Raw genomic sequence first — 13,388 nt, forward strand, 5'->3', positions numbered from 1 at the left:
ACGCAGGGCCATGCTGAGTGACAGGGCCCACGCGGTGGCCGTGGGCCGTGGCCCCGGCTCCCCATATCATCTTGTCCGCACTTCTGTGATCAAATTACCTTGTGGGCGCCGATAATATCAGGGAAGCAGCCGAGGAAACCTTTATATTCATGATTACATTCCATGAGGAAATGGAGATCTTTCTTTGGCTACAACGAGACACAGGTTAGTTATTACTGGCAGAGAAATCTAGACCGTTGAGGATAAGAAAAGGGTCGTACTGGAGGACAGTATGGGCCAAGCCCTTGGTACGAGTTACTGTCTATCAAGGGCTAAGGCATTCAGCATAGTTTTCCTGCAAGAAAACAACCCTCAAGGCTATTACATTCTCAATCGTAGTTTAGAGGGAAAATAAAATATCAGATGATTTTTAGGCTGGCTGGTCAAGTTAGTTACTTTGAGGTGGTTTAAAATATGACACTGTATGGGCAAAAAACTATTTATATATAAGCAAATAAGACATAATCATTTAATGTCTACATTTTAACAGAGAATATAAATTATTATTAAAAATCTGGTAGTCATCTTAAGTGACAACTTAAAATTTTTCTATTTTTCTGAATTATAATTTTTAATAGCTATGTTAGGCACAGTTCTAAAAATTCATCTTTTCTTCCAAGCAGCGGTATCCGTGACCAACATGAAGGTGTGTGTGCGTGTGTGTGCAGAAGTATGTTATTTCAGGAGGTCACCTGAGAAACTTTAATTCGGGGACTTAGAACAACATCAATGTCTATTTCCCTTAAGGGAATCTATTATCGGTTATCGGTAAAATAAAAAAAAAACTGGGAACTGGACCACTGAAGGTGCCAGTAAAAGTCACGTGGCTGGAACAAAGACCCGTCCCTTGCCAGGGCCCTCATGGGACCCTTCTCCTTAGTGGCTGCCGAAGGCGGAGAGCCTGTCACGGCGGGTTCCACGACCACCATTACCAGCCGAGTAAAGCAAGCCTCAGGCAGGCTACGGGTCCAGACGGGGGGGGGGGGGGGTGTGTGTGACCGCAGCTCTGCTCTAACATCCCAACACCCCCAAGGTGGTGGAGGGTGGGTCTGAGCCACTGACAGCGGAAGGCATTTGTGTCCACTTCTCCGGGTCAGTGCATCCACCGTCCACCACCGTGGCTTACCCGGAGAAACACGACGGCCATACACAATGAACAAAGAGAAAAGAGGAGATCTATCTGCAAAGTTTGTTCCACCAATCGGCTAACTGAACACGTGGGTCCGACAGCCTACAGTCCGCTCGGGGAGGCCGTGTGCGCGGGGATACCTGCTCCGCCACGAGACCGGCGATTTCTTCGTAAGTCTTTCCTGCTTCTGTTATCGCAGCGTTGAGATCTGTTTCGCCTGGGAATCAGTAGAGCTACGTCAGTGCTCATGAGTATTTTCACTTGGTTGATTTTATTGAAAAATTTCATTACAGCAAACACTGCACTTTTCAAAACTAGAGGCCAGTGTCATGGTCCCCCTCTAGCGACCCCCGGGCTTCCCAACGAACGGCGCGTGGTATCTCTGCACCTGCACCATCCACCCCTCACGGCCCCCTTCGCTGACCACAGAGCAACGCACCCATAAACTCTATGTCAAAGACAAGCACCTTCAAAAAGCAAGGACGGTATACCACCACCCTGGGGAAGCCAGAATGGCTCCTGACAGGAATGTTGGGTCAGTGAGAGGCTCCTGGTCTCTGGAATCAAGCAGGCTGCTTTCCGGCACAGAGAAAGCCCACGTGGCAGAGCTGAAGTGCTTCTTCTATCTATAGGTTCTTTCTCCTCCCTCCCTCTTTTCCCACAAATTTCTTTTGGGGGCGTTGAAGAAACCAGGCCCTTGCCTTGGTGCCCACAGCCTGGGTTCTGCTGACTGTGTCTGTGCTGAGAACACAGTCCTCTGTCCCCCGTACCATCCAGATCTTTCATCTTAGGAAAGGTCTGCAAAGTGCTGCTGTTCTACTCCTGGTATTCCTTCTTGATCTGAAGCGCTTCTATAAAGAGAAACTCTCCTTTATTGACTATCTGGTTACCTTGGGTTATTGGCAGAGAAAAAGCACATGAAGTGTTTTCTTTCTCTTTACCGTTTCAGAATAATGAGCTGATTCTCTAACCATTCCCCGGAGGTAACAGATTAACTTTTTAAAAAAGTATCACTGCAAGTTTGGACTTAAATGTACTTGATAAGCTTCACTGCAGAGAAAGTATTATTTTCACTAATGCTCTAATTTTCTCTTTATTGGAAGGCTTTTCAAATCAGCATCTCGGTTCAGCTAGGAGCTCCGGTCCTTCTGGGTGGAACGCAGTGCTGAGGACTCCCCCTGTCGGGGGCGCTAGAGGGGCTTCTTGCGACTGGCTTGGGTATTTCAGGGACTTTTCAATGAACAGAGCAAGGCAAATTGTATTTTTTTAAAAAGAGGAGAACTATAATGAGCTCATATGGATATTTCCAATTCATATTTAGGACTTGAGGATTTTTCGTAATGTATTTTAAAACTCATTTTTATGTTTAGCTCTTTCATTTAAAAAACTTAGTTCCTAAACAACGGAAAGTTCCTAAACAACGGAAATTTAATTATGTTTGCTTTACCGTACAATATGTAAAATAGTTTTTTTTTTTTTAAAGATTTTACTTATTTATTTGACAGAGAGAGAGATCACAAGTAGGCAGAGAGGCAGGCAGAGAGAGAGAGGAGGAAGCAGGCTCCCTGCCAAGCAGAGAGCCCGATGCGGGACTGGATTTCAGGACCCTGAGATCATGACCTGAGCCAAAGGCTGAGGCTTAATCCACTGAGCCACCCAGGTGCCCTGTAAAATAGTTTTAGAAGGCTTTAGAATAACAATATTAACATTTTATTGCTAACTATATGATGGTTGAAAACAAAAGATTTTTTGAAGTCTTTTTGACTTTTAAGGCATCTGCTGGGATGTATAATCAAAAGCCAGTGTTTTATGGTGATGTGAAATAATTCTTCCCCACGTGGCTATGCCTTCACCCTGATGTATCAAGTGATTTATTTTGCTTTTGCTTTTTAGGGATTTTTCTTTACATTCTAATTTACAATTTTTTCCTAGTAATAAATGTAGAATAAATAGACAAGTAAAACATGCCCATGGTTCTAAAGTCAAGTCTATAAAACAAGCTAAAACCAGAGGTCTTGCTTCTAAACTTGTTCCTCTCCTCTGCTACAGTTAACCACTTAAATATTTTTATCAAATATTTTCCATGATAACCCGTGAGGATTAGTGCCTCATGGATCTGTGCAAAGGCCATGCGCACGGTCTCCGCATGCTCTGCGTGTGTCTGCACTCCCAGAGGGAGCGTGGAAATTTAACATAATCCGAGACTTTTTCAGGCTGGAACCCTCCGAATTACTGCAAGATCAAGCGTGCAGCGCTGCCGCACGTCACCAGCGCGTCTGAGCAAAGGAGGACGTGGTAAGACACAGCGCTCGACTCTGCTGACCTTCATCTGCCTTGAGACGTGAAAAGTGAGTCCAGGGGGACTAGTGAGTCTAGGAGAAGTTCTTTGAAAACAAGATCTCTAGGAAGCTGAAGGACAGTCCCCGCCCAGCACACTGCACTGACTTAATACTGTTCACACTTGACCCAGGGCCCCGGGCAGCGTGGATGCTGGATGCGCACCGACTGACAGCCCGAAGCAGGGCCAGCCGGAAGCGAACGGTGCCTCTGTGCGGCTCGCACGGGTGGGTGCGGCGGAGAAGGCGCAGCGCCTTCAGGGTCATCTCTCACTCCCCCCCCCACCCCAGGATGTCCCCATCCTGCAGGGGTCTCCCCCCACTGCAGGGAGCAGCCCTATCTATCCTTTCTGCCGGGTGCTCTGCGTTGAAATTACGGACAGGAAACTCCAGAGAAGCTGACTGTTCTGAAGGTCTGCGGATTCTACGGAAGTTCAGAGAATGACAAATGCATGGGAAGATTTATGTAGAGTACGAGGTACCAAAGAACAACTTCAGGACCCATTTCCCGGATTACCAACTGCCTTCTCCTGCCCCCTTTCCAAGACTTCCGGTTCAATTATCTGCACCCTCTACCCACGCCACACTTAGTGAAGGGTGAGTGTTTGTCTCTGCTGGCATCGAGCAGGAGAACAAGTGAATCACTACGAGGTAGCTCTGAATGATTTTTACGTTTTTCTGTCTGACTTCAAGGAATGGAGTCCTCAAGTCTGGGTCCACGCTACCGGAAGGACCTAACAATGGCTACACAGCTCATCTTGGAGTGGTTCCATTTCTAGTTAGGATGGGGACAACTGCAGGACTCTTGCTCTCGGTGTCATAATACCAAATAAGCTAAAACATCAGCCTTCTCCGTCAAGTCTCCTTCATCGTGTGGGGATGAAGAAATCCAAAGGAACTCAATTCAGAAAGGCCTGAGTCTGCGCCCTAGGCAAGCTCCGCAGAGTCTGGAGGCCCCAGGGGAGGAGGAGGGAGCCTTCCACCGGCAGAAGGGCTCTGTTGGGACCAGGAGGCTCTGCTCTGCCTTTACCAGATGGGTGGGGGCTGGTGTGAGGAACCAGCACCTGGGGGAGCCCCAAATGCAGAGCCAATCTGCCCACAGGGGTTTTGGACACTAAGGGGTGATGGCGGGAAGTGGGGGTGGGGCTGGAGGACAGAGAGCCCCCGGGGGAGGCTTAAGGAAGATGAGATTCAGGTGGGCTCCGACATGGACATGATGGGGCCAGAGAAGCACAAAGCCAAGAGCACTCTGGGGGTCCTGCCAGCACCTAAGTGACTGGTGGGGCCCGACACCTGGCTCCTCCATCACCCCTGGCGGCATGGTGGCCGGAGGGCTGGTCATTCCAGGCCCACGTTCCTCATCTTCAACATGAGGGGCCAGACGGACCAAGCCTCAGAGCTCCCGTCCGATCCGAAAGTTGGGACGGTGAGGCACGATTCAGCCAGGACTTACGTGGGAGCCCCGGCTCTTCTGGCCAGAGACTCATTTCTTGTTCCTGAAAATACTCAGACACTCACGTCCACAGACCCATGTCCCCTGAGCATCAGAATAAATACCGAGTCCAAGGTACCAATTCCACCATTTCTGTAAGCGACCGGACACACTCAAATTCAGCCAGTGCCGCTCACCTGACAAATAATACTTTTACTTGCTACCCGCTCCACAGAGCAAACTAAGCAAAAGTTCACCAAAATGTGCTTGTTCTCACGAGTGCTGTCAATGTAAAGAACAATGAATTCCAGACACCACGGGTCAGACAGACGGCATGGGACACGCCGAAAGTAACTCTAGGTCGCGGAGAGGCCTCAGGCAACGTGAATTTGTTACTTAGTCAGAATGTTCCCTCCCAATGGCCTTGACGTGCTCCGGCCTTAGCAGCAGAAAGACCGGCCTCCGAGGTTGGCAGAAATGAAAGCCAGGGCCAGGGGTGACAGGTCACCGCTGCCTGTTCCAGCAAAACACAAGAGCCGCCTCCGAGCGCAGAGAAAGGCCAAGAACAAGCAAGAAACACGGACGTAAGCAGCCTCCGCCTCCACTTTCCCAGAAGCAGCGAGGGAGGTCGCAGGAGCACTGGGGGAGCAGCCCGGCCCAGTCAAGGGTCAGTGACAAGGGTCCCCAGCTGTAGCATCCCTGCGGGGGCGCAGGGCCCGAGGGGGGCTGGTCAGCACTGGACGCTACGGGCCCGAAGGATAAGAAAATACGCACGCACCTTGGTACCCGCTGGAGCTGAACACCGTCGCTAAGCTCTGCAAGGCCTTCCCTATCTTCTGGTACTCCTTGGGTAAGGCTGAAAGAGAAGGAAGACGCTGGCGATGGGTCCCCCGAGTGAAGGGCAACAGCATCTATTTCCCCAAAGTGATCACTTCCATCATAAAAGAAATCTTTAGCAAAACTGTCGGCTTTTTAAATTATTGAAATTTTTTTCAGTATAATTGGCTATTAACCGGTTGTTCAGTTCACGGTGGATGCGCTTATTACGAACGACCACCCCGGCGCACCTCCTCACTCACTGCGTGAAGCCGGAGCCGCCGGGGGCTCATCTGGAGGAGAGTTCCTAGCGGCCAGAGTCCTCCCGCGTGCCTTGTCTTAGGACCACCATGACAGCCCCTCTACTGGGGGCAGGCACACTGTCTCTGTCCCGCGGGCTAGGAGAACAAGGCTTCGCTGAGTAAATGGGCTTGCTGAGGGTCGCATGGGGAACAGGTGGTGGATGTGGCCTTTGAGACACCTGCTTTCCCTGAAGTTATGTACGCGGGACTGATTATCTGCGAGATAAGACTGAAGGCAACAAAGTGTGTGGAAAAATGCGGCAGAAGGTCCCACAGGGCCAGGGAGGACGGATTTGAGTTTTTTCATCTGTATAACACTGTAACATGATGAATGAAATGATTTCTGAGGGTCCTTCTAGTGCTAAAATTCCAGGATTCTAGGATCATTCTGGAGAACTTTCTAGAAGAGTCTCTGTATTTTAGGCTATTTTTTGTTTGCATCTATAAATAGTCCCCTTATACACATCTACTGCTTTTCAGCAGAATGCCTTATTTGCATTTGAAGACTTTAAGTGCAGTATTAAGAAGAAAAATTCAAACGTTTCTTTTACAAAATCTAGTTCAGAGAAATCTGAAACATGGTCTTTAAGTTGCAATAATCAGGAGACACGATTTTAAACTCCATTAGCTTAACTTCAATAAATTGTTTGCCTTTTTCTAACTATATACGTGAGGTTAAAGACATTTGCTATGTGTTTCACCGTACTATGTGCTAGAGTTCTCACTTTACAGATAAGGAATCTTAAGAAACTCAATTTTGAAAGAAAGGGGGAAAAAATATATGCTTACCTCAAATCCTAAACCAAGTGCTTCAAACTCCTCTCCTCCCAAAAAGGGAGTAGCCTTAAGCCAACATCCTCTATTTCATAGATTTGACCTGATGGGTTATATGGGACATGAAGCTGACCGGATGTTGTCAGACACAGGGATTTAACTCTTTTTTTTTCTTTTCTTTTTTTTTTTTTTTTTTAAAGTAGGCTCCATGCTCAACGTGGAACCCAATGCAGGGCTCAAACCCAGGACCCCAAGATCAGGACCTGAGCTGAGACGGAGAGTCAGACACTTAACCCAATGAGCCACCCAGGCATCCCACAGATGGAAAGAAATCGTAGGTTCAGATTTCTGTGAGATCCTTTAAATTCTGATTGTTAAGATTTATACTCAAAATATTTCTAAAAATAGAGCACAACATTCAAAGAATATGCAGATTTCAACGAATAACTACTATTATGGCCTCTTAAGAGCTTACAGCTCAAATTTATTATTTTATAACGAAATCACTGTTTGAGAGAAGCACCACTCCCCTTGTTGTTCATGAGTTGACCCTGTGTGACCACAGGTTGGCGGTGGGTTTTGTTCTCTAGCGTTGCATTTGTGTACATTACTGTGTTGGGCCTAATTAGTGCCGCACCGAGGACATGGCATTGCATTTCTGCGCCATGAGAAAGGAGCCACCGTCCTCGAGCGGGAACAGCTGTCCTGCCCCAGCACGCGGTTCTGCGGTATCAAGGCTTATGGGAATGGCACAGGGTCATGCACTGAGAAACAGGGCCTTTTCTCCCCACAGCAGAGGGCCAGACAGTAAATATTTTGGGCTCTGTGGAGCCGCAGGTTTGTGCTGAATGTACTGGACTCGGCCGCTGTAACAGGAAAGGAGATACAGCTAGCATGTAGGGAAGCAGGCCAGGCTGGGTTCCACCTTACAGAAACAGGCAGGAGGGCGCATCTGGCTGCCAGGCCACGGTCGACCAACTCCTGGTAAGGCTTAGATTTTATTACTATTAACTGTGCTCTGCTATCTTAGTTCAGCCACAAGTCACCCCACATTCAGCTTCCTGTTCACTGAAATTCTTTTCTGACTTCAAATTTTGTTCTTTTTCCCTTCTTTAGAAGAAAAATATCACCTGTTAAAAAATCTTTACAAAACATAAAATCAAATTCCTTCCTATGCTGAGGATCACGGTTTAATAGTGGGTATGTAGGATTTTCATTATTCAAAGTAGAAGCCATTTTTAAGAGAAAGACAAACAGGACTGAATATAAACAGTATTCTTGTAGGGTGTCTGTGTGGAAGGCCAGAACGTTCTCAGATACAGGTTTCACAGTCGGCCTGCTGGCCTCCCCATAACCAGAGTTCAGTTTCCTCTCTGGGACTCAGATGTCTGTGCTGCTGCTAAGGACGGGTTGGGAGAACAGGGGAGGAAACTCGGCAGAGTCAGTGGCCCTCGAAGACAGTGTGAACGCTACGCAGTGGTGACCCGGTCTCCGGAGCCCGTGGGGCCTCCAAGGTGGGAGGGCAGCTGGCTGGTGTGACCCCCGTGGCTGACAGGGCTGGTTTTCAGTCTACGCTGTGACATGAGGGGCCGGAGAATGTGGGACATCATGGGTCAGCAGAGTGATGGTCTAGACACAAAGGGAAGGGGGATGTGGCAGGCTGGGGGTCGGGATAAGAAGTCCTCGAGGGTGGAAAGGCATGGCTGGCGGAACCACCAGGGTTCACACTTTCCTAGTCTGACCCAGCTCATGCTCTCCACAGCCAATAAAACCAGCCTTTCCTAAAAATTAGGTTGTAGTGGTTGCCTGGGTGGCTCAGGAGGTTCAGCGTCTGCCTTCAGAGCAGGTCATGATCCCAGGGTCTTGATCGAGCCTTGCGCCAGGCTCCCTGCTCAGTGGGGAGTCTGCTTCCCCTCTTGCTCTGCCTGCTGCTCCCCCTGCTTGTGCTCGCACTCTGTCAAATAAATAAGTTCTTTAAAAAAAATTAGGGCCGTAGCCAATCCAGACGGCCCCTGACTTAGCAATTTATAGACTTTATAACGGTGTGCGAGATCAGAACGTGCACTCGCGGGAAATTGTACTTGGAATTCAGAATCTGGTTCCTGCCTAGGGCTGCTGATCTGCGGGAGGACCCTCTCCGCAATGCAGGGCCGTGGCAGCCCCACCAGCTGGAGACTGTCCTGCACCCGGACAGCCGTCCTGTGCCCCACTTTCAGTATAGGACATGCTCGATACCGGACTATAAAACAGGCTTTGTGCGAGATGACTGCCCACGTGCAGGCTGACTTCCAAGTGTCCCGAACACAATGAAGGGGGCCAGGCTGAGCCCTGGCGTGTGCGAGATCAGGCATACTGAATGCATTTTCGACTTGGGCTGTTTTCCACTTAGGATGGGCTTACTGGGCTGCAGACCCCGCGTAAGCTCAGGAAGAGTCTGTATACAACATCTTACCGAGTAAAGACTATGCAGTACCGTCCTGAGAGTACAAACAACAAACACTCTCAAAACACACAGAAAGATGAATCACCCATACGTTACAAACCCCAACTAACTAGAAACGTTTAAGGCAACATGGTGTTTCATGCGGGTTCTAGAACGGGCTTTGTTGGAGACAATTCTCTGCTGTCTGAGGAGGGCTGATAAGCGAGGTTCACCCCGGGCTGTGGCTGTGACCTGACTTGCGTTCACCATAGGCGTCTCTGAGAGAAGGCTCCACAGTGCGGTCAAGGTCACAACACCAGTCAAGGTCACAACACCGAGCCCGGACCATCACATGTGGAGCCCGTAGCCCTGAGCCGGCCCGAGGATGGCACTTACGTCCTGTGCACCGCTTCCAGTGCTCCTGCCCCACGGTCAGCAGCTCCTTCACGCCGTCGTCCATGGCTTTGGTGAATTTACCAACGGCATCACACTTCTGTTCTCTGTGGGGCAAAAACACAAGAACGTGTGTCCTTCACTCTGCTACCAAATGGTCAAACAGTGTGACGTGTAGGAAGAGAAAAACCAATACAGTCAGGGGAGACTTACACCAAACCTGATATGGGGGGACTTGTTTTCTTGCATTGTAATAATTGCTCTTAAACCAGGCTTGATTCGAATTTTTAAAAAAGAGGCGCCTAGGTGGCTCAGGCGGTTATGCATCTGCCTTCTGCTCAGGTCATGATGCCTGGGTCCTGGGATCGAGCCCCTCATTGGGCTCCCCACTCAGTGGGAAGTCTGCTTCTCCCTCTTCCTCTACCCTTCTCTCCCAGTCACATTCACACTCTCTAATAAATAAAATCTTAAAAAAAAAAAACAGCATATTTTTGAAGAATTACTTAAAAACCTACCATTTAAATTTTCACCCCTCAAATCCCTGTGAATTTAAACTAAATTATTCTAAAGTACACCAAATTTCCAGACTATCTGATTGAGCGGAATTCTATCAGTGGTAGTACTGAGTGGGTCTTCATGTGTTCCAGCAAGTACGTTAGTGAATCGCAGGTAACCTCAATACCAACCAGGTCAGTGACACTGAACATCTTAGTTCTTAGAAGATGTAAAAAGTACTAACCTGAAAAACTCCTTCCCAAATCACATTAAATGGAAAAAGAAAAACAAAAACAAAAAGAAACCCAAACAGATTATAAGAAAGAATGCACAGTGTGAGGTCTTTCCTATTTCAACAATTTTTTCCTTAGATACATATGTGCAGAGGACATTTCAGAAGACTACAGAACCAGGCCAATATATTAACATTGCATAGTTGCAAGATGGTGTCTGTTTTTCTTTTTTCTTCTCTTCTTATGTTTGGTAACAAGTGGTAATTGTATAAGAAAAAATACTTCTTAAAAACAAACAAACAAACCCAAGATTTCTTGTTAGCTTTTACAAAGAAAAGGAACTACTTTTCAAAGAAAAATAAAATTTTTTTAAAAAAATTACATAATTAAAAACAACAATTGAAAAATAGCACAAAAAAGCAGGCTGACATTTGCTTCTTTCAAGGTGATGTTCAGAGACTTCTGCTTTGTTCACAATTATGTGGGTGTGCGCTGACTCTGGGCTACTTTTATCGTGCTTTATTAGAAATGACTAGAAACCCTGTTGTCTGCTAGGAAACCACAGACTTCAAGGTAAAAAGGAAGCAGATTTTAATCTGATGCTACAGCTAAAAACACCGTGCTTTCCTGTGCAAGGGAGGTTTTCCCGGTCACCCGACTGCGGGCCCCACGCGTTGCCACAGACACACCCCGCACTCCAGCTGCCCTCGGTCACACCTGCGGAAGCCTGCGCGCACAGGAGGGCCCGGGCTGGGAAGAAGGCAAGTAGGACCACAGCGCTCACATTTCTATCAAGTCCAAGTCGGGTGCCTCTGGTTCCATGGTGGAAAATATCATAACTCCCACAAGCTCATCTTTCTCGGCCTTCCTCTTCCCACTTTTCCACTCCTGCAAAGAAGAACATCATAATGTCACAGTGGAGATCGGAGTCAAACCAATCTTCAACTCCCTCAGGCAATCAGCTCGCTGACGGACTAGCTCTAATTTTCAGCAGCAGCTCCACGCCGCTGTCCTCTGTACCGTGGGACATCTGTACGTCCCAAATGCAATCTCGGTATGCGAACAGTGCCGAGGTGCGAGGGGTCCTGGTGAGCTGAAGTTCCATCACTTTCTTTCCCCGTGCACAGCAATGGAACACAGCAAACACGAGCACCCTTACAAACCCTGAACAAGGGCCTCAAAGTTGCAGGTTAAATGTTTTCTGAAAAAGACAAAAACTTTTTAAAACACAAGATAGGAACCAATAGTATAAGCTATTTAAAAAAAAACAAACTATTTTTGCAAGATATACCTATAAATATATAACTCTATATATACATAGAAAAGTGCCCCCAAATAAAATCTTTTTAAAAAAAGGGAGGGTGCCTGGGTGGGTCAGTGGGTTGGGCCTCTGCCTTCGGCTCAGGTCATGATCCCAGGGTCCTGGGATCAAGCCCCGCATTGGGCTCTCTGCTCAGTGGGGAGCCTACTTCTTCCTCTCTCTCTGCCTGCCTCTCTGCCTACTTGTGATCTCTTCTGTCAAATAAATAAATAAAATCTTAAAAAAAAAAGTGCCCCAAACACTAGTGCACAGCAACCAATTCTTACAAAGTGAGTATGTGTGTAAACTACCCCAAGGCCAAGAGAAAAATGCGAGCATTCCAGAAGCCCCCTTGTGTCCCTTCCCAATCACCACCCCTTCCCTCCTGGCCTGAGGTGACCAGTTATCTTCTCTCTAATGCCTCCCAGTTCCTCACGTTCCTTCCAAGTCGCATGATCTAAGTGCGCGTCCCTCATCTGGGTCTGTTGGTTTTTCTGAACAAAGACCACTCTGGAGGTGTTCATGGGTGTCCTGGGCTCAGGCCATGCTTAGGAGTCAGGGCCACAGTGCTGTCAGGGCGCCGTCTCTGGACGACACTGGGGCACAACGCTCCATTCTGGGCACATTCCCCAGTTTATTTATCCATCCTCCTGCTGGGACCCCCCCAGCCTGGGCCCCCCACGTGACGAGCACAGCTTCTATTCGCAGGTCTCCCGGGACACACGTGCACCCATTTGCCAGGTGGGTGGAAAACATTCAACTGTGGCGGGTAATGCCGGCCACTTTCCCGAACTGGTCTGGCCCACTTGCACGCCCGCCAGCCCTGTGGGAAAGCCGCTAAGCCTGCCAGGAGCTTGGTCTCTCGGTCTTTCTCACGTCCGCCGTCCCAGGGGTCCCGCAGGCCCAGGGGTTCCCACTGGAGGTTTCCCTTGCCTGTGCGTGATGACTGAGGAGGTTAAGCTGTTTCCTACCTTTGTGGATGACCCAGACCCTTTCTTTTACCAAAGCTACCTCACCAAACCTCTTCTTCTTCTGGCTTATCTTATGGATCTGTATGGGTTTTCTTATGTTCCAAAACACCGCCCTTTGTTGGTGATAGAAGTTCAGATCTTTAGCTCGTTTTAGCTTTAGAGTCTTCTTCTGACACACAGCGGTTCTTCATCGGAATGTAGTCTAATTTATCAGCCTCTTCTTTTCCGTGTGACCAGTCATTTCTGTGCCAGATTTCAGAAATCCTTCCCTACCTTAGGGGCAAGAAGATATCCCCCCACACCCCGTGCTACCTTCTCACAGCTTTATTATGCTGCCTTTCACATTAGACCTTCAAACCACCTAGAACTGATCTTTTTTTTTCAAGTTATACAATGGAAACCTTCAAAGATGTTTAAAAGTACAGAGAAAAGTCTAATCCTGTCCAGACTCAGCTGTCATAGGTATCAACATTTCGCTGGTCCTGGGTTTTCTATTTTCCTCCATTCTACCTTTTATTTTCTTCTTGCGGATTTTTTTTTTTTATTGGAACTTCCAGATTTTACTGGAGGTCCCAGACATCGTATCATTTCACCTGCAAGCACCTTTAATAGATAAGGCCATGTTTTAGCAACAGAACCACGATTCCAGGGTCAACCCTAACAAAATCAACAAGATCGTTATGAGGTAGGGACTGAATTTCACTTTTCCCCAATGATGCCATCCAGCTGACCTGGCACCATGCCCT

General features: G+C 47.9%; 1 protein-coding gene across 1 annotated transcript in view; it reads right to left on the reverse strand.

Annotated features, from left to right (window-relative positions):
* Positions 1–13,388, reverse strand: part of SNX9 (sorting nexin 9) — a 105,560-nt gene that overhangs the window by 7,221 nt on the left and 84,951 nt on the right. The window contains 5 exon segments of the mRNA XM_082729572.1: positions 99–188; positions 1,309–1,385; positions 5,715–5,792; positions 9,647–9,750; positions 11,156–11,259. Of these exon segments, the coding sequence (XP_082585698.1) occupies positions 99–188; positions 1,309–1,385; positions 5,715–5,792; positions 9,647–9,750; positions 11,156–11,259 (453 nt within the window).

The sequence above is a fragment of the Mustela nivalis genome (genome assembly GCF_964662115.1).
Source record: "Mustela nivalis genome assembly, chromosome: 5".
Classification (NCBI taxonomy): domain Eukaryota; kingdom Metazoa; phylum Chordata; class Mammalia; order Carnivora; family Mustelidae; genus Mustela; species Mustela nivalis.